Genomic DNA, 22,969 nt, shown 5'->3' with positions numbered 1-22,969 from the left:
AGTTTGAGGTTTCTTTGAAGTGCGGGTTTATTTTTAGAAATTACGTTTTAGTTTCTTTAGTTTGGTGAATAGACATAATGGCCTTTATAGTTGAGTATTCCACATTTGACCCTCTCCAGATAAAATTCCCTGGGGGCACACATACCAAGTACCTTAGGTGACCTATGGTCTTTGTGTCTAAGCAGGTCACTTGCTTCTGTGTACCTGGAGTAGATGATCTTTGAGGTCTCTTCCAATCCAAATTCTGTGATTGTGTGTGATCTTAAATGCTGAATATTGAACTTTAAGAGAGTCAGTATGGCAGAGTAGATAGAGGATTGGCCTTGGAATTAGGAACAAAGACCTGGGTTTGAGCCGAAGAGTTATATGACTGTGGGCAGATGATGTGACCTCTCAGGATCTTGGGCAGCTGTCTGAGACACCTGAGTTAGAAATGAGTTGCCATTGCCAGTCCACGTCGGTGGAGAGAATTTTCAGACCAGGAAGTTCTTCACGGAAATAGTTTCACAGCTTCCTTGGCCCCTTACAGGGAAACGAGCCCTTGTAAAAGAGAATTTGCTGCTACTACGGCAATATATTATCTCAGTTTTACTGATGAGAAAACAGACTGGAAGAATTAAGGGACTTGACCATGGTTACGTAGCTATCGTATGTCCGAGGCAGGATTCAAACCTAGGTCTCTCCTGCCTCCAAGTCCCAAGATTTCTTTCCATTAACAACAGCCCAGCACTAGCAATTAATGTTTATATTGTATTTTAAAGTCTGCAAATCACTTTACCTGTATTATCTCATTTGGTCCTTATAACAACCATGTGAGGTAAGTGTAATCTAGTGTAATCATTACTGCTGTGGTGATTCACAAATTTGTGCATTGTCCTAGTATATTAGGGCCTTTTAGTATATTAAAAAGTATGCTTCAGACTTTGCTTAAAGCCTTAGAGGAAACTTTGAGGACAGAATAAGGGCATACTTTCATACATAAGATAATAAATTAATGGCATTAATTATCCCAGGTTGAAGTACAGACTGAAAATACAGCTTCAGAAAAAGTTAAGATAATCTGCTCTGAACATGTTACTGCTTAAATTAGTAAAGGAAACTAGGATTTTATTATTATTGTATCACTGAAATTTTTGAGGTTGGTGGCAAGAAAGGTGATGGCATTCCACATGTCTCTTTGCTACCAAAACAGAACATGAGGTTAGAGTGACCGTATGGGTTTGTACTAGTATAATAGCTCTGATGTTCTTAATGCATTTTTCTTCCAGTAGGGATCATTCAAAACTTTTGCAAAATAAACTTTGAAATTAATACACTAATGAATTAAACAGTTAATAGTTATATTAATATTTAATCCTGACACAAATGTAGGCATAGGTAATATCATAAAATAGTATTGTTCTCTTTACACCTTCATCTTTGGGAGTTGACAGTAGATTGTCTGACAAGACATTACTGAAAAAATTGTAAATTCTAATGTATTAAAATTTTGGATTTTAATTTGGAACAATGTAATAGTAAACTACTTTTTTATATTGTTTAGGATCCCTAAGGTGTTCACAGTGTAAGCAAACATACTATTGCTGTGTAGCATGCCAAAGAAGAGACTGGTCTGCACACAGCATTGTGTGTAAACCTATTAAACAAAAGTGAGTATATGAGATTTTTAGAGTTAAAACTCTGAAAGATCAATATATAGCTATTCATGTTGTTTAGAAACACCAGTTTTATTAGAGTTTTACTGTTGAAGACATTAATATTTGAAGTTCCAGGTAACATTTTGCTTTTTGTTAGGGTTAGTTGCTTTTTTTCCCCTTTTATCTTATATGTTGTGACAGGTGATGTAGATGATAGGTGTCCACTTGGTGGTGGTGCTAAAACTTAACCTATTCATATCTAAGTAACTTCCATGCTTTGTTCATTCTTCAGAGACTTCTGTCAGTTAACTAGAATGTAGAATACATTTCAGTCAGCGGGTGGCATGGCCCTCAGGGATGCCAAAAACTGTTGTAGTTTCATGATGTGTTGTGGTGGAACCATCTCAAAGAATTCAGTCAGACCACCTCTAATCCAAGTTTAGGCATTTATTGAGATTGACACCTCTCATGAAGTGGGCTAAGTTCCAAGAGGAGCCAGCAACTTCAGAGAAAGCAAGATAGAGTTTTACAGGATAAAGATGCTATTACTAACAAATTATAAATATTAAAAAGGCAGGAGGGGTTTGTTAAGGGATTAGCTAATAGGGGAGGGGTCCAGCCACAGTGGAACTGCGCATGTGATTACCCACAATGCATACAGAAAAACCCTTGGCAGGAGGTGTGGTTTCTAAGTGTGATAATGATGTTATAATGTGTGATCTCTGTGATCTCTAAGGTCCCTTCCAGCTCTAAAGGTCTTTGACTCTGACCACAGGCTGCACCTCTGGCTCCAGAGTCACAAGCGGGAATGGCCAAGAAAGAGCAGGTGGGGGAAGGGTAGTTCACTCTAGGTCAGTTCTTTACTATTATAGCGCATGTGCCTACTTAGAGAAAGTCCCTTCTGTTGTTTGGGGGTCCACATCCTGCCTGGGCAGCCTGGTGGTGCTGCTTTCTGATTGGCTGAGGATTGTGGACCTGTCTGAGACTAGATGGATGTGGTTGTGGTTGAGTGCATGGACACACCTGCTGTTTCTGTGGGAAATATGAGGAATGGGTCTGGGGCAGTAGCTAGCTAGAGGCAATCACTGGGATCCCATCACGTGGACATGCCTACTGTTGAACATATCTATTCTAGTGAGCAGTGAGGCATATATGAAGAAGTTAAGATATTGGGTGGGGGAGGGGGTGAGTGACTAGGTAGGGGCAGTAGGCCTGCTGTTCAGTGCGGCATATAAGGAAGTTAGAATATTGGGGCTGGGGGCAGCTTTTATTAGGATTCCATTAACAGTGTTCTGACAAAAGGTGATCTACTAGAGAAGGAAAGAGTAAACTGCTCCATTGTCTTTGCCAAGAAAACCCTATGGACAAAATGATAAAAGAAATTATATTGGATGATGAACCCCTCCGGTCAGAAGGTGTCCAATACATTACTGGAGAAGAGTGGAGGACAACTACAAGTAGTTCCGGTACTAATGAAGCAGCTGGGGCCAAAGCTGAAAGGAAGCTCAGCTGTGGATGTGTCTGATTTGAACTCAGGAAGATGATGAGTCTTCCTAAGTCTAGGCTGGAGCTCTCTCCAGTGTGCCACCTAGATTGCCTAGTCACTCCCCTAAGCACAAAACTGAGGTTTGGTTCCACCTTCCTTTCTCTCAGTTCTCGTAGCTATTTAATCAGTTACCATGTCCTTTAGTTTCTAGCTACAGCATATTTCAGATCTGTCAGGCTATTGGGTTTTTGTTTTTTTGCTGTTTTCATTTGTAGCAGCCTAGTTTAAACACACACATTCACACACATGCACCTCCCCCCCCCCAACCCTGCAGTCTTTCTCCTCTCTGATTTGTTCTTCATATTACTGTCAGATTAGTCTCGACTGTACATGGTTCTATTCATGCCAGCAGTTCTATTTATGCCACTCTTTTACTCAGATCACTTCACTGGCTCTCTACAAAACCTACCAAATACACATTTCAGGCCCCCTTCACCCCTCTCTTTTTTACCTTATAGCATCTCCCTTATGCTTGTGCAGTTCTTTTACTGAGTGAACTATTTGCTCTTCCTTGCACGTGACCAGGACTTTCCTGTCCCTCTTAGCACCTGTGTTCAAGGCATTCCCTACTTGGAAATTCCTTTATCAGCCATCTCTCTCTCTGTGATTTTAGTTGTTCTTTAAAACCCGGATTTAATGCTACTTTTTCTAGGAAGCCTTTGAATTTTTTTCACTCTCCTCCCCTTCAGAAATTATCTTTCCTTTTCACCTTGAACTTCTCTTGCATGCTTATTACAGTCTGCACTACGATTATTGTATTACATATTATTTATCTGCTTGTCATTCATTTCAACAAATGTGCAAGGCCCCTTCTGGATTAGAAACCCCATGAAGAAAGAGAAATATGTCTTATTTAGATTTTATTTTTCCCAGCACCTAGTATGGTGGTCCACAGATACAATGTAATAAATATTAGGTAAATAAATCAGTTAAAACGTACCTTACCAATTTTAATACAATATAATTTTAATGCCTCTTTAAGTAGTTTATTGAGGGGAACCATAAGAATACCCTTATTATCACTGAGCTATCAGGGAAAATTTTGGATATCCAGTCATCCTTCACTATGTTCCTAACATGGAGTTAATGTTTTACTTTACTGTTGCATTTTTCTGTAGAGAGATTAAGCTTATTTTTGTTTTTAAGGATAATTGTGTTTTAATTGCTTCTTTAGTTCTATAGTATTAATATTTTAACGGTTTGCTATGTTCCAGTTTCCCGAAACCTGAAGATACAAAACTATCTTGTGAAACAAAGAAAACGGAAGTAAATAAAGAGGTATAACATGTTTCTCTTTACCTTTAGATTTAGAATTTAGACAAAATTTTTACTGAATTAAGAGTAACCAGCTTTATTATAATCAACATACTTCTTTGGACTTTTTTTTAATAGCACTTGTTTTGCTGGAGCATATACCATTATATGCGGTATTAAGAATAGAGCTAAATGTTACCAGAAATCATTTGTAAAATGTGTTTAAAGCTCTCTTGTGAGAATCTTCCCTTCTCTGTGAAGTAATCCTTTATGCATGCCCTCCAGCTATGAGTTCCTGACCTTTTAACAGATATATGGGGAGACTGTAGCTCCATTGATGCCAATTCTTTTTTTAATATGTGGGCTAGATCATTACAAATTTCTACCAATTTAGCCTCAACAAATTAGTTAACCTATATGATATGTTCTACTGTGACTCCTCCCTTCTTAATTGTAGTCTTTTTTATCGCCTACTTACTCCTTATGTAATTATGGAAGCATTCATCTACCTCTGAAAGTTCATGTTAAGATACTATTAATATACATTTCCATGTATTAAAAAGGAAGCACAGAATAAATTATTTTATTTATTAGGAATTTAGACTATTTTGTGGCTGGGCAACATCACATTGTCTTTGAAGTATTTGCTGAATATTAGGAGTAGAATGAAAGTAAAGAGTGTATGTTTTGGTCTTTAGGGTTTTAATATTTCTCAAGTTTGAATAGTAAAACTAGTTTTAAGAATTCTGGGAATTTTTGCTCCATGAGAGTCAGACCTTTTAAGTTAGTAACTTTCTATTTCTAAACAGGTTGATTATCAACTTGGAATCACCACAGAAATAATAGCATGTCCTAAGAAAATAATGTTTTCTGATTTACAAAATCTGCAGCTAAGAAAAACTATGGAAGTAAAGGTATTAATTACTTATGTTCAAACATTTTCAAAGGATTGTAAATGGTTCCATTTTTGTATATCCCCAGCCACCTTTATTTTCTTCACTGTTAGCTTTTCATGAATTTATGACACTTTTCTTTGCAAATATTACTGATAAAATAATATGATTCCATTTGCAAGCTATTCTGAATAGTTTTTGAATCTTTTGTTTATAAAATGTTTCTAAGAAGTTCACGTTGTAGTTGAATGTTAGTAACTGTCTATTTTCGTTCTTACTGTCAAAAAAGGGTACAGTTACTGAATTTAAGCACCCAGGTGAATTTTATGTACAGATCTGTTCTTCAGAAGTTTTAGAATATATCAGAAAACTTTCTACAACCTTGAAAGAATCATATATGAATATGATGCCTCAAGAAGAATACATCCCTATTAAAGGGGAAATCTGTGTTGCCAAGTACTCTGTGGATCAGGTAATCTCTAAAATGAAACAGTAATAACTAAATATAACTACTGTGCACATTCATTTATTTTTTTGCCACTTTATCATTTAAGTTAACCATAGGAATACCAGTGCTTAGAAAATCTATTAAGAATAAATTTTAAGTCTAATCTTATAGTATTTCCTCTTTTTTATTCGTACCATTTGCTAGTTGTAGGTTAGTAGCTTTTTTAATAGCTTGTACATATTCAATTGAAACATAAAACAGTAAATATTTCGTTGTACATATTAAGATATACAATAATTGTAATAAATTTTTTAGAGAGGCTTCTTGAGATTACATGAAAAGGAAAAAAAAACCCAAGTTTTTCTTTAATGCCTACTTAGAGTAATGGGACTAATTTCCATTTGTGTAAAACATAGATTAATTGAATTTTGTCTCAGATTCTGAAATTCTGTAACAAAACAGTGTTTTATTTTCCTGTAGACCTGGAACAGAGTAATAGTACAAGATGTTGATGTTCAGCAGAAGAAGGCACAAGTGTTATATATCGATTACGGAAATGGAGAAGTTATTCCAATAAGCCGAATTCAGCAGCTGAACAAAAATATTGAACTCCTTCCCCCTTGTGTGAGTTTTTTATTTTTGTTTTCCATTCTATTCTTAGTAATGTAAGATTGAATTCTAGGGAACCCAAGGTTTCCCTGTAGTTTTCAATGGGGCGCTGTGAACAGGCTTTGGTAGTGATAATTTTCCCTCCAGAATATTAATTATGAAATTTTATCAAATCTGTGGGGATTTTTTATTTTGAAAAATAATGTAACATGACAGAATTTATCCAGTCTGTCCTTCCTTTATCTTAGTTAAGGGCATGCCTCCTAGACCATAGTGTATAGGTCTCCTGTTCATATTTGAAAGACAAATTATGAATGTGTATTGATTATACCCAAATTAATTTAGTAATTGTTAGTGTGACATGTATTGCTTTGGAATGACTAGTTTTAGTGCTTTAATATGACGGTTAATTGCGTTGTGAATTCACACATGCAACACTTTTTCCTTGTTTTGTCCTTTGACTACATCTGAGAATAGTACTTGGGTGGTAAAACATTAATAATCTTTGAGAACCTCATTTTTGTTCCTGTTCTTCTTTTTTCCCTCTCCTCCATTTTTTCTGTGCCCTTCTTCTCCTGCCCCCCACTTTAGGAGTAGGGATCAATTCATTTTATTTCTATCCCTTGAAACATAGTAGGTGCTTAATAAATATTTAATTAATTTTTCATTTTAAAAATATGTGGATTTATTAAAGTTTTGGTCACAGATGAGGGATTTTTCTACTTCTTGGCACAATCATTTTGTTTTTTAAAATTAGTTAAATATAATTTTGTCATACAAATTCTGAAATTGTTCATCTTTTCCACAAGTTGTCAGATTGTAGTGTGATGAAAATGGGATATTATATAATGAAGCTGGAGAGGTTGCGAATGGCTTTAAAAACCTAAAAGAGAAGTTTTACATGGCTAGTATGGAAATAAATTTTACATGATTGCACCTAAATAACCCATATCAAATTGCTTACTATTTTAGGGAGGGAAGGAGAAATTTTGGAACTGAAAAATTTTTAAATGAATGTTAAAAATTGCCTTTACAATGTAATTAGAAATAATAAAATACTATTTAAAAATAAATAGAAGTTTTATATTTTATCCCAGAGGCTATAGCTAGAGTCTGCAGTTAAAAATTGTTTCATATGACATAAAATAGAGGGATTTTAAGAAGATTTACTCCTGTGATTTCTCTAAACCAAGATAACCACAAATAAACATATGTGCTCATTTGTACAATGGTTGGAAATAAAAAGTTGTTTTTTGTGGAGTTTTAAAGTTTTACTTAAGAGTTTGAGGTTTGTGGATAATGCTTCAATGTAAAACACAAACTTAAATGCCTTTATAGGTTCTTTTTTTCTTCTTTTTTTTTATTTAATATATTTAGTTTTCAGCATTGATTTTCACAAAAGTTTGAATTACAAATTTTCTCCCCATTTCTACCCTCCCCCACACTCTAAGATGGAGTATATTCTGGTTGCCCTGTTCCCCAGTCAGCCCTCCCTTCTGTCACTGCACTCCCCTCCCATCCCCATTTCCCTTCCTTTCTTGTAGGGAAAGATAAATTTCTACGCCCCATTGCCTGTGTATCTTATTTTCTAGTTGCATGCAAAAACTTTTTTTGTTTGTTTTTGAACATCTGTGTTTAAAACTTTGAGTTCCAAATTCTTTCCCCCTTCCCTTCCCACCCACCCTCCCTAAGAAGTCAAGCAATTCAACATAGGCCACATATGTATCATTATGTGTAACTCTTCCACAATACTCATGTTGTGTTTCCTCCTTCCCCCTTTATTGAATTTTCTCCCTTGACCCTATCCGCTTTCGAAAGTGTTTGTTTTTGATTACCTCCACCCCCATCTGCCTTCCCTTCTGTCATCCCCCCCCTTTTTTATCTTCTTCCTCCTTTTTTCCTGTGGGGTAAGATACCTAATTGAGTATGTATGGTATTCGCTCTTCAGGTCAAATCTGATGAGAGCCAGATTCACTCATTCCCCCTCACCTGCCTTCTCTTCTCTTCTTATAGAACTGCTTTTTCTTGCCACTTTTATGTGAGATAATTTGCCCCATTCTATCTCTCCCTATCTCACTCTCTCAATATATTCCTCTCTCATCCCTTAATTTGATTTTATTTCTTTTAGATATCTTACCTTCATCTTCAACTCACCCTGTGCCCGCTCTCTATATATATACATATATACACACACATACATATATACATACACACTCACATATACATATATATACATAGACATATATATACACACATACACATATACATACACACTCACATATACATATATATATAGACATACATATATATAAAATGCATATTCTCTTCAGCTACCCTAATACTGAGGTCTCATGAATCATACACATCATCTTTCCATGTAGGAATGTAAACAAAACAGTTCATCTTTAGTAAGTCCCTTGCAATTTCTTTTTCTTGATCTTTTTCTTGATTACCTTTTCATGCTTCTCTTGATTCTTATGTTTGAAAGTCAGATTTTCTATTCAGCTCCAGTCTTTTCACGGAGAAAGCTTGAAAGTCCTCTATTTTATTGAAAGTCTATATTTTGCCTTGGAGCATGATACTCAGTTTTGCTGGGTAGGTGATTCTTGGTTTTAATCCTAGCTCCATTGACCTCCGGAATATCGTATTCTAAGCCCTTCGATCTCTTAATGTAGAAGCTGCTAGATCTTTGGTTATTCTGATTGTGTTTCCACAATACTCAGATTGTTTCTTTTTGGCTGCTTACAGTATTTTCTCCTTCATCTAGGAGCTTTGGAATTTGGCAACAATATTCCTAGGAGATTTCTTTTTGGGATCTATTTGAGGAGGCGATCAGTGGATTCTTTCCATTTCTATTTTGCCCTGTGGCTCCAGAATATTAGGGCAGTTCTCCTTGATAATTTCTTGAAAGATGATATCTAGGCTCTTTTTTTGATCATGGCTTTCAGGTAGTCCAATAATTTTTAAATTATATCTCCTGGATCTATTTTCCAGGTCAATGGTTTTTCCAATGAGATATTTCACATTGTCTTCCATTTTTTCATTCCTTTGGTTCTGTTTTAGAATATCTTGATTTCTCATAAAGTCACTAGCTTCCGCTTGCTCCAATCTAATTTTTAAGGTAGTATTTTCTTGGGTGGTCTTTTGGATCTCCTTTTCCATTTGGCTAATTCTGCCTTTCAAGGCATTAATTCTCCTCATTGGCTTTTTGGAGCTGTTTTGCCGTTTGACTTAGTCTATTTTTTAAGGTGTTGTTTTCTTCAGTATATTTTTCAGTATTTTTTTGGGTCTCCTTTAGCAAGTCATTGACTTGTTTTTGATGGTTTTCTCACATCCTTCTCATTTCTCTTCCCAATTTTTCGTCTACTTCTCTAACTTGTTTTTCCAAATTCTTTTTGAGCTCTTCCATAGCCTGAGACCAGTTCATGTTTTTCTTGGAGGCTTTTGATGTAGGCTCTTTGACTTTGTTGACTTCTTCTGTCTGTATGTTTTGGTCTTCTTTGTCACCAAAGAAAGATTCCAAAGTCTGAGACTGAATCTGAGTGTGTTTTCGCTGCCTGTCCATATTCCCAGCCAACTAACCTGACCCTTGAGTTTTTCAGCGGGGTATGACTGCTTGTAGAGTTAAGAGAGGTATGTTCCAAGCTTGGGATGTGCCAGCTCTGCCACACCAGCACTCCTCCTTCCCCAAGAACCCCTAACCTGGACTGGACTTAGATCTTCAGCAGGCTCTTCACTCCTGCTCAGATCCGCCACTGAATTCCTCCCACCAGGTGGGCCTGGGGCCAGAAGCAACTGCAGTTGTAGTTCTGTAGCTGCCCCACTTCTGCTGCCCCCGGGGCGGTGGCCAAACTGTGAACTCCTTCTACTCCCGCAGCTTTTCCCACTAACCTTCTCTGTTGTCTTTGGTGTTTGTGGGTTGAGAAGTCTGGTAACTGCCGCAGCTCACTGATTCAGGGTGCTAGGGCATGCTCTGCCCAGCTCCTGGTCTGCTTGGTACGCGCCGCTCATGCTGGGCTCTGCTCTGCTCCACTCCCCACTCCCAGCTCTGTGTGGGATAGACCTCACCCAGAGACCATCCAGGCTGTCCTGGGCTGGAGCCCTGGTTCCCTCTGCTCTTTTGTGGGTTCTGCAGTTCTAGAATTGGTTCAGAGCCATTTTTTTATAGGTTTTTGGAGGGACTTGGCAGGGACCTCATGCTAGTCCCTGCTTTCCAGCTGCCATCTTGGCTCCGCCCCCACCTTTATAGGTTCTTAATGAGGAAAATCAATGTTATTGTCCATCTTTTTCATCTAGAATACCTTAATCTCTTTCAGGCCATAAAGTGCTTTGTTGCCAGTGTAATCCCAGCAGAAGGAAGTTGGAATAATGACTGTACCAAAGCTATTAAACCCTTAATAGTAGAACAATATTGTTCTTTGAAAATTCTTGATATATTACAAGAAGAAATGATTTCTTTTGCTGTTGATGTTTTGCTTCCAGGCTGTGGTAAGATTGGAAAATAATTTATTGCTCTATCCTTCTGTAGAATTTAAAGCATTTAATTTTTCTCATTTATTTTCCAAGTATTTCTGAGCAGAAGGTAAAGAAACATGAGATTAATCTCAGTCATTTTTAATAATAGTGTTTTTTAAAAAAATTGTGAAAGAGCTTCTTTCCTTCCCTAAGTAACTGATGTTTAAATCTGGTAAACTCTCTTTATGCAGTCTGCACAAATTTGTATTTCATCACTGTATCAACCAGGCTTTGTAAGCACCTAAAAATAATTGGGCTTTTAAATTTTTTTAAGAACTTTATATTCTAGACTTCTAGAATTTAAAATTAGTCTTCCTTAATTCAAGCCTAATGAATTTGAAATGGTGGGTTTAGTGACTTCAGTTAATATGATATATTTAACAGTGATCTCCCTTTCAATTTCTGAAATCACAATATTGCTTATTTTGAATTCATATGATAAATGTTGAAATTACTGTAAGTGAATAGAGCATGGGCTTTGGAGACAGGAGCACCTAAGTTCAAATCTGGCCTCAGTCACTTACTAGCTATGTGCAAATCACTTTACCCCAAGTGCCTCCAAAAAAAAAACCAAACAGAAAAAAAAGAAATTACTCTAACTCTTGTCAGGCTTTTTAGAAAATATACTTTTATAGAAATTTTTTAACTATTAGCTAGTCAAATGACTTTCCACTATTTGACTGATAGGTACGTATACTTTATAATACCCATATTTGAATATCTTTTCAGAAAACTTTTGATAATCTTAATTTTACTATATTTTCAGTAATTCCCACTGAGTATATCCTTTAGGCATGTTAAGTAATTACTATTCTAAGGTTTATGTTTTTTACATTACGCAACATTTCCCATTTTTAAATTTTATTTTTTAAATAGCTAGCTATCTCCTAAAACATAATGCCCTTAAGCTCAAAAGAACTTTATTTACTCAATATTTCAAGCCTATGGCTATTCTTTGCACCCAATTTACTGATAAATAATACTTGAAGATATGCAGTCCGTGCCATATTATTTGATTAAAAGATAGTTTACATTTTTAAAAGAAATAATCACTTGTTTATATCATATAGGAAAACACTTAGACCATGTACTTTTGGAAATGGGGTATGGTTTGAGATCCAAGGGACAAAATTCCAAGATGCGAAGTTCAGATAAAAGTGAGTATTCATGTTGTTGAAATATTTTTGTGCACCAATAATATTGACTTCAAATGGAGAAAATTATTTCAATTTGAGATTGTGGAAGAAAATCTCTTTCTTATTGCTTCCCCCCCCGCCCATTTATGTACTTTCTTGTTTCATGTATAGTAGGTCACCCTCTTGAAAGTAATTGTGAAGAAATCTTTTTCTCATTTTGTTTTAAATGAGGTCATACTTAATTTGAGGGAGAGTCTAGACTTCTTTTGTTGGCATGAGGTTCAGAAATTTATTTCTACCAATGTAAATCAGCGGCTCATTTGTAATTCAGTCTCCAACAGTTGGCCAGGTACTGAGTAGAGGCTGAGTGACCAGAGGCAGGACTTTAACAGCCAGTTCCCCTGGATTCCAAGACCAGACTCCTTCCGTAGACTACATTATTTAAAATAAGAACGGACAGTTCCATAGTGCTTTTAAGGTTTACAAAGTGTTTTCCTTATAACAGCCCTATGAAGGAGGTATTGAAAATAGAGTTAGTTGTACTTAAAAAATAAGGGATATAGGATTCAGAGAGATTGTTACCTTTCCTTGGTCATAAATATCAAGACATAGATTTTCAATTCAATAAAGTGTTATTCGCTACCTTCTATATGCCAGGCATTGTACTGGGCATTGAGGAACACTTTAAATAAGAAAGACAGCCCCTGTCCTCAAGGAGCTTACTATCTGATATGGAAAGACAACACAAAAAAGAAAGCTGGAAAGGGGAGAGGATTGATTCTGGGAGGTACCTGACACAGGGGAATCATGTTCTTTGGAATTGAAACCAAGCACAGCTGAATGTGGAAGATGTCAATTCAGTGTTATGATTCTTCTCCTGCACTCTGTCAGAAGAAATTATGTTCCTGGTTTACAGTTTTGTGTTGTAATTTTTAATCTGTACTTCCCTGATTGAACTAAATATTTGCCTTATAATATGCTGATTGTCTATAACTGATAAATATTATGGAGGGTCAGGTTTAGGACTTTCATTTAATTTTTGTAGCTGTAGTTAAAACATATTAAATTAATGTAATAGTACCTAAAAGTTGTTTGCAAATGGAAGCCACTCAGATAATGGAATAAGTAAAGAAATCATCATAAAAATTCATGTTTATTAAGAATATTGTCTCCTTTTATAAGTGACTAAAATATATTTACAAGTTTTGGTTATTACAATTTTAATTAATCCTAAATGTTTTGTTATTTTAATTTTCTGGGAAGGTGATTTTGAAGATTCTGAAGAAAAAACAAGCACAGATGAAATATTGGCTGAGTGTAAAAGTAATCTGATTCCAAAGGTGTTATCCCTAAGTATTGGAGATGAATTTTGTGGTGTCGTTGCCCATATTCAAACTCCAGAAGACTTCTTTTGTCAGCAGCTACAAAGCGGCCGTAAGTAAATTTTATTTGACCTAGTAGCTGAAGAATGTCAGCACCCTTCCCCTTGTATATATCTTCATATATCTTCTTACAAATGGATATCTGTATTTTTAAAAACATACTTTCTGAGGGGCAGCTAGGTGTTGCAGTGGATAGAGCACTGGTCCTGAAGTCGGGAGGGCCTGAGTTCAAATCCAGTCTCAGACACTTTACACTTAGTAGCTGTGTGACCCTTGGCAAGTCACTTAACCCTAATTGCCTTGCAAAAAATAAAAACATACCTTCTGTCTACAGGCCAGCTTGCTGAACTTCAGTTATCTCTTGGCGAGTACTGTAATAAAATGTCTACCCAATCTGACTTTTATCCAGCCATTGGAGATATCTGTTGTGCACAGTTCTCAGGTAAGAGAATATTATAGAGCCAGTTCTGTTATATTTGATCAAGGCTCCATCAATCTGCCTTGGCCTACTGCTATTGTGGATTTTCAATAAAATTAATCCATTTTCTTCTCTTTAAGTAATCTGTTGTAATTAAGACTAATTACAAACTAAGAGCAGTAAAAATAAAATTTTCACAGTTTGCACCAAGTATTAGCAACAGCAAAAGCTAAATTATCAAAATTAGTTTTTTTTAAAAAAAAGAAAGCAATTGAGACAGAGCCAACATGATGGAGTAAAGGTAGGAACCCACCTGAGCACTCCCAATTTACCCTCCAAACAACTTAAAATTAAACACCTCAAATCTAATGCTGGAGTGGCAGAACTAATAAAAGGTTGGGTTGAAACAATTTTCCAGCCCAAGACAATATAGGAGATTGGCAGGAAAGTTCTGCCTGGGGTGATGGTAGGGCCTAGACTGTAGTGCAGTACAGGTTGTGCCCTGGCAAGCCAGCAGAAGTCAGGAGCTTCAGCCTGAAGACTGTGAGTCAGATAACTAATCAGAAGGAGATTACAGTGGATCCTTTGCTGGCATTGGATGTAGGACCCAGTTGCATTGACAATGCACAGTTCTGAGGTGCAGTCTTAGGGCAAAAAGGAACATAAGCCCACTAGCATTTATGACCATGGGGGTGCTGGGGACCTGGTCACAGTTCCAGAGTGGAGAATAGTGCTTATGCTTGCTTACAAAAGTGTCAGAGTCCTTTTGTCAGATTAAAGGCTTCAAAGATTGTGGTTGTTCACATAGAGCACAGGCCAGGACAACAGTGACCACACCTCTCTTTAACTGCTACAACATTGGACGAACTGAAAACTTATAGATCCAGCAGAATCAGCTTTGAAAACAGTGCACAAAAAAACCTGAAACTTTGGACAATGCCTCATACAGCCCAGGAACAGTGCCCAATTTTAACATAATTTAAAAATTCAAGAAATAGGCTGGAAAAACAAGCAAAAAAGACCTGACCATAGTGGTTACTTACTATGGTAACAGGGAAGATCAAACTCTGATCTCAGAAGAAGACAACAAAATCAAAACAGTTATATGCAAAGGCTCAAAAAAAAAAAGTCAGCTTGGACACAAGACCAAAAGGAATTCTTGTAAGAACTCAAAAAGGATTTTAAAAATCAAATAAAAAAGATGGATGATAAATAGGGGAAAAAATGAGAGCGAAGGAGGAAAATCATGAAAAAAGAGTCAACGACTTGGTAAAGGAGGCACAAAAAGAAATACTGAGGAAAATAACACCTTAAAAAGATAGAATAGGTCAAATGGTGAAAGAGACAAAATTCTACTGAAGAGAAGAACTTTAAAAAGCAGAATTGGCAAATGGAAAAGAGGTACAAAAGCTCATTGAAAAAAATAATTACTTAAAAATTTAAATTGGGCATGTGGAAGCTAATGATTCCGTGAAATATCAAGAAACAATAAAAGAAAATTGAAAGAATGAAAAAAATGTGCAATATGTCATTGGAAAACACAACTGACCTGGAAAATATATCTAGTAGAGATAGTCTAAGAATTATTGGAATACCCGAAAGCCATGTTCAAAAAAAGAGCCTGGACATAATTTTTCAAGAAATTATCAAAGAAAACTGCCCCAATATCCTAGAACCAGAGAGTAAAATAGACATTGAAAGTAGCCACTGGTGACCTCCAAAGCTAAACAGAAAATTTGACTTTCAAATACAAGACTCAAGAGAAGTGTAACAAGATAAACATGAAAGAAATCATAAGGGATTCAATGAAGTTAAACTATATACATTCCCATATGGAAAGATGATACTTGTAACTAGTAGTAGCTTTATCATTATTAGGCATGAGTGTGAATTAACTATGATGGCATGGTTTTTGAAAATTAAAGTTAAGGGATGAGAAAGAAGAGTTCACTTAGAAAGTGGAAGGTTGAATAGGGAAAATTGTCTCATGTGAAAGAGGTGCTAAAGGAAGAGCTATTACAGTAGAGGAGGAGATGGGGGATAGTAGGCAATGCTTGAAGTTTATTCTCATCAGAATTGGCTCAAAGAGAGAATAATACACACTCAATTGGGTATATAAATCTCTTTTGCCCAACAGGGAAGTAGAAGAGGAAAGGAGGAGCAGAGTGATAGAAGGGAGACTGGGTTAAGGGAAGCAGTAATCAAGTCAGACTTTGGAGGAGGGACAGCTTAAAAAGAGCAAGAAAAGGTTTATAAGTGGGGGGAAATACATAGTATTCATAATTGTGAATGGGGTGAACTCCCCCAAAAAACAGAAGCAGATGTTGGAATGGAGTAAAAATCAGAATCCAACAATATGTTGCAACAAGAAATGTACTTGAAACAGAGAGACATGCAGAGTAAAAATAAAGGGCTGCTGAAGCAGAATCTTTTATGTTAAATAAGCAAGGGTAGCAGTTGTGATCTGACACAGCAAAAGCAAAAATAGACCTAATTAAAAGAGACAAGCAGAGATTACATTATGTTAAAAGGTATCATAGACAATAAAGCATTATCAGCACTAAACATATGCATCATATGGTATAGCATCCAAATTCTTAAAGGAAAAGTTTAGTGACTTTAAGGGGTAAATAGACAATAAAAGTATACTAGCAGGGGACCTCAACTTCCCTATCTCAGAACTGAATAAATCTAACCAAAAAATAAACAAAAATTAAGGAAATAAAAAGAATTTCAGAAATGTTAGATATGGTAGACCTCTAGAGAAAATTGAATTGGAATACAAAAGAATGTGCTTTTTTTTCACCTTCACAAAAATTGACCATGTATTAGGACTTTAAAAATCTCACAACCAAACGCAGAAAAGCAGAAATATTAAATGCACCTGTTTCAGATTGTAATGTAGTAAAAACCATATACAATAAAGGGCCATGGAAACATAGATTAAAAATTAATTGGAAACCAGTCTAATCCTAAAGAATGAGTGGGTCAAAGAATAAATCATAGAAACAACAGTTTCTTTAAAGAGAATGATAAAAATGAGATGCCATGTCAAAATTTAGGAGATGCAGCCAAAGCGGTACCTAAGGGAAAATTTATATTTCTAAACGCCTACATCAATAAAACATAAAAAAGAACAGATCAACAAATTGGGCAAAAAAACTAGAAGGACAAATTTAAAATCCCTAATTAAACACCTTGTTGGAAGATATTAGTAAAATTGAAAGTAAGAAGCCCATTGAAGTAATAAATAAAACTAGGAGCTGGTTTTATGGGGAAAATAGACAAACTATTGGTTAATTTAATTCAGAAAATGGGGCAGCTAGGTGGCACAGTGAGTAGAGCACCGACTCTGGAGTCAGGAGGACCTGAGTTCAAATTAAGCCTCAGACATTTGACATGTATTAGCTGTGTGACCTTGGGCAAGTCACTTAACCCCAATTGCCCTGCCAAAAAGCAAAAAAAAAAAAAGTTGATTCAGAAAAAAACCTAGTTTACAAATATCAAAGATGAAAAGAATGACTACCACCAAATAAAGATGAAATTAATTATTAGGAGCTATTTTGCCTAAGTATATGCCAGTAAATCTAACAATCTAAGTGAAATAGACGAATACTTATAAATATATAACTTGCCTAGTTAACAGAAGATGAAATTGAATGCTTAACCTTGTCTTAGAAAAAGAAATTTAATAAATCATCAATAATTCCCCCTAAGAAAAAACCACCAAGATCACATGGATTCACAAGTGAATTCTACCAAACATTTAAAGAACAATTAATTACAAGATTACATAAACTATTTGAAAAAGTTGGTAAACAAGGAGTCCTACCAAATTCTTTTTACGACACGAATATGGTGCTGATGCCTAAACCAGGAAGAGTGAAAACAGAGAAGAGAAACTACAGATGTTATTTCCCTAATGAATATTGATGCAAAAATTTAAATAAAACGCAAGGAGAATACAGCAATGTATCATGTGGATCACATACTGTAACTAGGTGGGATTAATTGTAAGAATGTAGGGCTGGTTCAGTACTGGGAAAACCATCGGCATAATTGACCATATAAATAACAAAATCAACAAAAATCATTATCTCAGTAGATACAGGAACTCTTGACAAGCTAACACTGATTCCTATTAAAAATACTAGAGAGCATAGGAATAAATGGAGCTTTCCTTAAAATAAGTATTATCTAAAACCATCAGCAAACATTATTGGTAATGGGGATAAGCCAGAAGCCCTCCCAGTAGGACCAGGAGTAAAGCAAGGATGTCTGTTATCACCACTGTTACTCAGTATCATACTAGAAAAGAAATTGAAGGAATTGGAATAGGCATTGAGGAAACAAAACTATCATTCTTTGTAGATGATATGATGGTGTACTTGGAGAATACTAGATAATCACTAAAAAAGTTTGAATAATTAACAACTTTAGCAAAGTTGTAGGATATAAAACAAATCCACAAAAACCATCAGCATTTCTATATGTTACCAACAAAGTCCAGCAGCAAGAGATAGAGAAATTCCATAAAAAATGTAGACAGTTCAAATTTATAAGAATACAAGTCATTCCCCAGTTGATAAATGGTCAAAGGATATGATCAGGCAGTTTTCAGAGGAAGAAATTAAAGATATCTATAGTCTTATGAAAAAATGCTCTAAATCAGTATTGATTAGAGAAATGCAAATCAAAACAACTCTTTGCCACATCTCACCTGTCAGATTGGCTAACATGACAAAACAGGAAAATTATAAATGCTGGAGAAGATGTGAGAAAATTGGAACACCGATGCAGTCTTGGTGGAGTTGTGAACTGATCCAACCATTCTGGAGAACAACTTGGAACTGTAACCAAAGGGCTACAAAAATGTGCATACCCTTTGGCCCAGCAATACCACTTCTAAGGTTGTATCCCAAAGAGATCACACAAATAGGAAAAGGACCCATACGTACAAATAGAGAGAGAGAGCGCAGCTCTTTTTGTGGTGGCAAAGAATTGGAAATCAAGGGTGTGCCCATCAGTTGGGGAATGGCTAAACAAGTTGTGATATATGAATGTAATGGAATACTACTATGCTATAAATAGACATGAGAAACAGATGAACTTCATAATAACCTGGAAAGACTTAGATGAACTGATGCTAAGTGAGGGCAGCAGAACCAGGAGAACACTGTATACAATTACAAACATATTGTATCTGTGATAACTAACTTTGATAGACTTGGCTCTTCTCAGCAACGCAAGGTTCTAAGACAACTCCAAAAGACTCATGATGGAAAAAGCTATCCACATCCAGAGAAAGAATTACGGAGTCTGAATGCAGATTGAAGCACACTGTTTGCTCTCTCTTTTTTGTTGTTTATTTGTTTTGTTTCTTCTTTATTGTGGTTCATTCCATTCATTTCTGAAAATATGTTTAGTGTGAAGGTATATGTAGAACCTGTATCGGATTACATACAGTCTTGGGTGGGGAGCGGAGAGGAGAAGGAGGGAAAGAAAATTTGGAATTCAAAAACTTGTGGAACTGAATGTCGTAAACTATAAATAAATTTGAAAGGAAAAAAAGAAAAGAAAAAGAAGTAGACAGTATAACATACTTAGAAGTCTGTTTGCCAAGGCAAACCTAGTAACTTAACATAATTATAAAACACTACACAAATAAGGTCAGATCAAAAAAAATTGGAAAAATATTAACATCTCAAGGATAGGCCAAGCCAACATAATAAAAATGACAATTCTATCTAAGTTTATTCAGTGCTATACTAATCAAACTACCAAAAATTATTTTATAGAACTATAAAAAATAATCAAATTCATCTGGAAGAACAGAAGGTCAAGAATATCAAAAGAATTAATGAAAAAATGTGAAGGAAGGTGGCCTAACAGTATCAGAAATCAAAATGTATTATGCAGTGGCAATCATCAAAACAGTCTCACACTGGCTAAGAAATAGATCAGTGGAGTAGTGGAGTAGATTAGGTATGCGATACACAGTTGTAAAAGATCATCATAATCTAGTGTTTGATAAACCCAAAGATCTGTGCTTTTAGGACAACAACTCAGTATTTGATGAAAAATTGAGTAGAAACCTGGAAAAGTTTGGCAGAAACTGGGTATAGACCAATATTTCACACCATATATGAAGATAAGGTCAAAATTAGAAATAAAGGGTAATACCATAGGCAAATTAGGGGAATGTGAAATAGTTTACCTGTCAAATCTATGGATAAGGAAAGAACTTATGACCAAACGATACAGCATTGTGGAATGTAAAATTGATCACTTTCGTTAAATTGATTTGAAAAGGTTTTGTACAAGCAAAACCAATGCTGCCAAGATTAGAAGGAAAGCAGAAAAAGAGGAAGGAAGGGGATTTTTACAGTAAGTTTCTCTGATTAAGACCTTCTGTCTCAAGTATATAGAGAACTGAGTCTAATTTATAAGAATATGAGTAATTCTCCAATTGATAAATAGTCAAAGGTTATCAACAGGTAGTTCTCTGATGAAGAAACAAAGCTGTATATAGTCATATGAAAAAGTACTTGAACTCACTATTGGTTAGAGAAATGCCCATTAAAACAACTCTGAGGTACCACCTTACATCTATTAGATTTGTTAATATGACAGAATAGGAAAGTGATAAATATTGGAGAGGATGTGGGAAAGTTGAGACACTAATGCATGGTTGGTGGCGTTGTGAACTGATACAGCCATTCTGGAGAGCAATTTGGAACTATGGCCAAAGGGCTATAAAACCATGCATACCCTTTGACCCGGCAATACCGCCACTACACCTATGTCCCAAAGAGATCATAAAAAAAGGGAAAGGACCCACATGTACAAAAATATTTATAGCAGCTGTTTTTGTGGTGGTGAAGAATTGGAAATTGAGGGGATTCCCATCATTTGTGGAATGGCTGAACAAGTTGTGGTATATAATTGTGAAAGAATGATATTATGCTATTAAAAAAAATGATGACGGTAATGGCTTTCAGAAAAACTTGAGAAAACTTACATGAATCAATGTAGAGTGAAGTGGACAGAACCAGGAGAACATTGTACACAGTAACAGCAGCATTGTGTGATGATCAATGTGAATGACTTAACTATTCTCAGCAGTAAATGATCCAAGAACAGTTTTGAAGGACTCAGGATAAAAGGTGCTGTCCACCTCCAGAGAAAGAATTGATGGAGTCTGAATGCAAATCAAAATATATTTTTTTTACTTTATTTTTCTTTGAAGTTTTTTTGGTCAGTTTTTTATTGCAACATGGCAAATATGGAAATGTTTTGCATCACTGTACATAACAGTCTGTATCAAATTGCTTGCTTTCTCAAGGAGGGGCGTGAAGGGAGTTTTAAAGTTTTAAAAGACATGTTAAAAATAATTTTACATGTAATTGAGCAAAATGAAAAATGTTTAATTTTTCTAAAAAGTCATCAATCTTTTACTTGATAGTAAAATTTTAATGTTTATACAATAATGAACTTTTCTGAGATGTCAAAAAAAATGAGTTACTAACCATAGTCTTTTCAATACTGTACTATTATGCAGTAGAAGCAGTGAAGTTTACTCTATAGGAAACTGGCCCCAGAGTTAAGAAAACTTGTATACCAAGTCTTGCTCTGACTGGCTTCAACTCCAGGCAAGTCACTCAACTTTGGTTGATCCAGACAACTCTCCAAGTACTAGTTTTATATCTGTTAAAAGAAATTTTCTCATAACAGTTTGTTCTAACAGTGGACTCGCAGTTAGGGCTGGAAAAACACACAAAATTACTCTATGAAATTTATTGTATCATAGCTATGTCTTGGATGTACCATTTATTTTTAACCTTTCTGATGTCATTCAAGAGAGTAGCCATTGATAAGTGCCTCCTCTGTGTCTGGCACTATGCTAACACTGGGTCTACAAAGGACAGAAAATATTCTTACTCTCAAGGAGCTCACACCTTGATGGAGGAGACAATAAGCAGACAAACAATTGTACAAACCTGACATGTATTGGCTAAATTGGAGGTGATCTCGAAGGGAGGGCTCCGAGGTAAAGGTTTCTTGCTTGAAAGTGGGAGTTGAGCAGAGACCAGAGAGAAGCCAGGAGTTGGAGATGAGGAAGGAGAGAGATCCAGGCACAGGGAATGATCAGAGAGAGCGTCAGGAGCAGAACAATTTGTTGATGGGCTTGGGACTCAGAATGACATCTTTGGGCCATTTTTTCCTTGTGGAGATTTGCATAGAGGAAGACACATAATTTTTCTATTGCAGAGTTCTTTATTTTTGTGACACAAATTGTTATAACAGTTACCACCAAGGTGCGGGAGCCAAGATGGCAGCTGGTAAGCAGGGACTAGAGTGAGCTCCGTACCGAGTCCCTCCAAAAACCTATAAAAAATGGCTCTGAACCAATTCTAGAATGGCAGAACCCACAGAACAGCAGAGGGAAGCAGGGCTCCAGCCCAGGACAGCCTGGATGGTCTCTGGGTGAGGTGTATTCCACACGGAGCTGGGAACGGAGTGGAGCGGAGCCCAGCCTGAGCGGCGTGGAACAACCAAACTTGGAGTCGGGCGGATGGGGCCCCTAGCGCCCTGAATATGTGAGCTGCGGCAGTTACCAGACCCCTCGACCCACAAACACCAAAGACTGCAGAGAAGGTTAGTGGGAAAAGCTGCGGGAGTGGAAGGAGTTAGCCGTTTGGCTTCCAGCCCTGGGGGCAGCGGAGGTGGGGCAGCTACAGTTGCTGCTGCTTCTGGCCCCAGGCCCACCTGGTGGGAGGAATTAAGTGGCGGATCAGAGCAGGAGTGCAACAGCCTGCTGAAGATCTAAGCCCAGCCCGGGCTGGGGGTTCTTGGGGAAGGAGTAGTGCGGGTCTGACAGAGCTGGCACCTCCCCCCCAAACGTGGAACATAGAACTCATTAGTCTACAAGCAGTCATACCCCACCGAAAAACTCAAGGGTCAGGTTGGTTGGGAATATGGCCAGGCAGCAAAAACGCACCGAGATTTAGTCTCAGACTTTGGATTCTTTGGTGACAAAGAAGACCAAAAGATACAGCCTAAAGAAGACAACAAAGTCATAGAGCCTACAACAAAAGCCTCCAAGAAAAACATGAACTGGCCCCAGGCCA

At 36.5% G+C, this 22,969-nt stretch overlaps 1 protein-coding gene across 1 annotated transcript in view; it reads left to right on the top strand.

Annotated features, from left to right (window-relative positions):
• TDRD1 (tudor domain containing 1) overlaps nucleotides 1–22,969 on the top strand; it is a 59,189-nt gene that overhangs the window by 5,650 nt on the left and 30,570 nt on the right. Inside the window, exons 4-12 of the mRNA XM_036734939.1 lie at nucleotides 1,544–1,649; nucleotides 4,398–4,461; nucleotides 5,247–5,351; nucleotides 5,620–5,802; nucleotides 6,259–6,402; nucleotides 10,704–10,875; nucleotides 11,973–12,059; nucleotides 13,302–13,472; nucleotides 13,755–13,862. Of these exons, the coding sequence (XP_036590834.1) occupies nucleotides 1,544–1,649; nucleotides 4,398–4,461; nucleotides 5,247–5,351; nucleotides 5,620–5,802; nucleotides 6,259–6,402; nucleotides 10,704–10,875; nucleotides 11,973–12,059; nucleotides 13,302–13,472; nucleotides 13,755–13,862 (1,140 nt within the window). The remainder of the gene's footprint in view (nucleotides 1–1,543; nucleotides 1,650–4,397; nucleotides 4,462–5,246; nucleotides 5,352–5,619; nucleotides 5,803–6,258; nucleotides 6,403–10,703; nucleotides 10,876–11,972; nucleotides 12,060–13,301; nucleotides 13,473–13,754; nucleotides 13,863–22,969) is intronic.

The sequence above is a fragment of the Trichosurus vulpecula genome, chromosome 8 (genome assembly GCF_011100635.1).
Source record: "Trichosurus vulpecula isolate mTriVul1 chromosome 8, mTriVul1.pri, whole genome shotgun sequence".
Taxonomy (NCBI): domain Eukaryota; kingdom Metazoa; phylum Chordata; class Mammalia; order Diprotodontia; family Phalangeridae; genus Trichosurus; species Trichosurus vulpecula.
The sequence above is the reverse complement of the archived record's forward strand: the minus strand, read 5'-3'. Positions and strand labels throughout refer to the sequence as shown.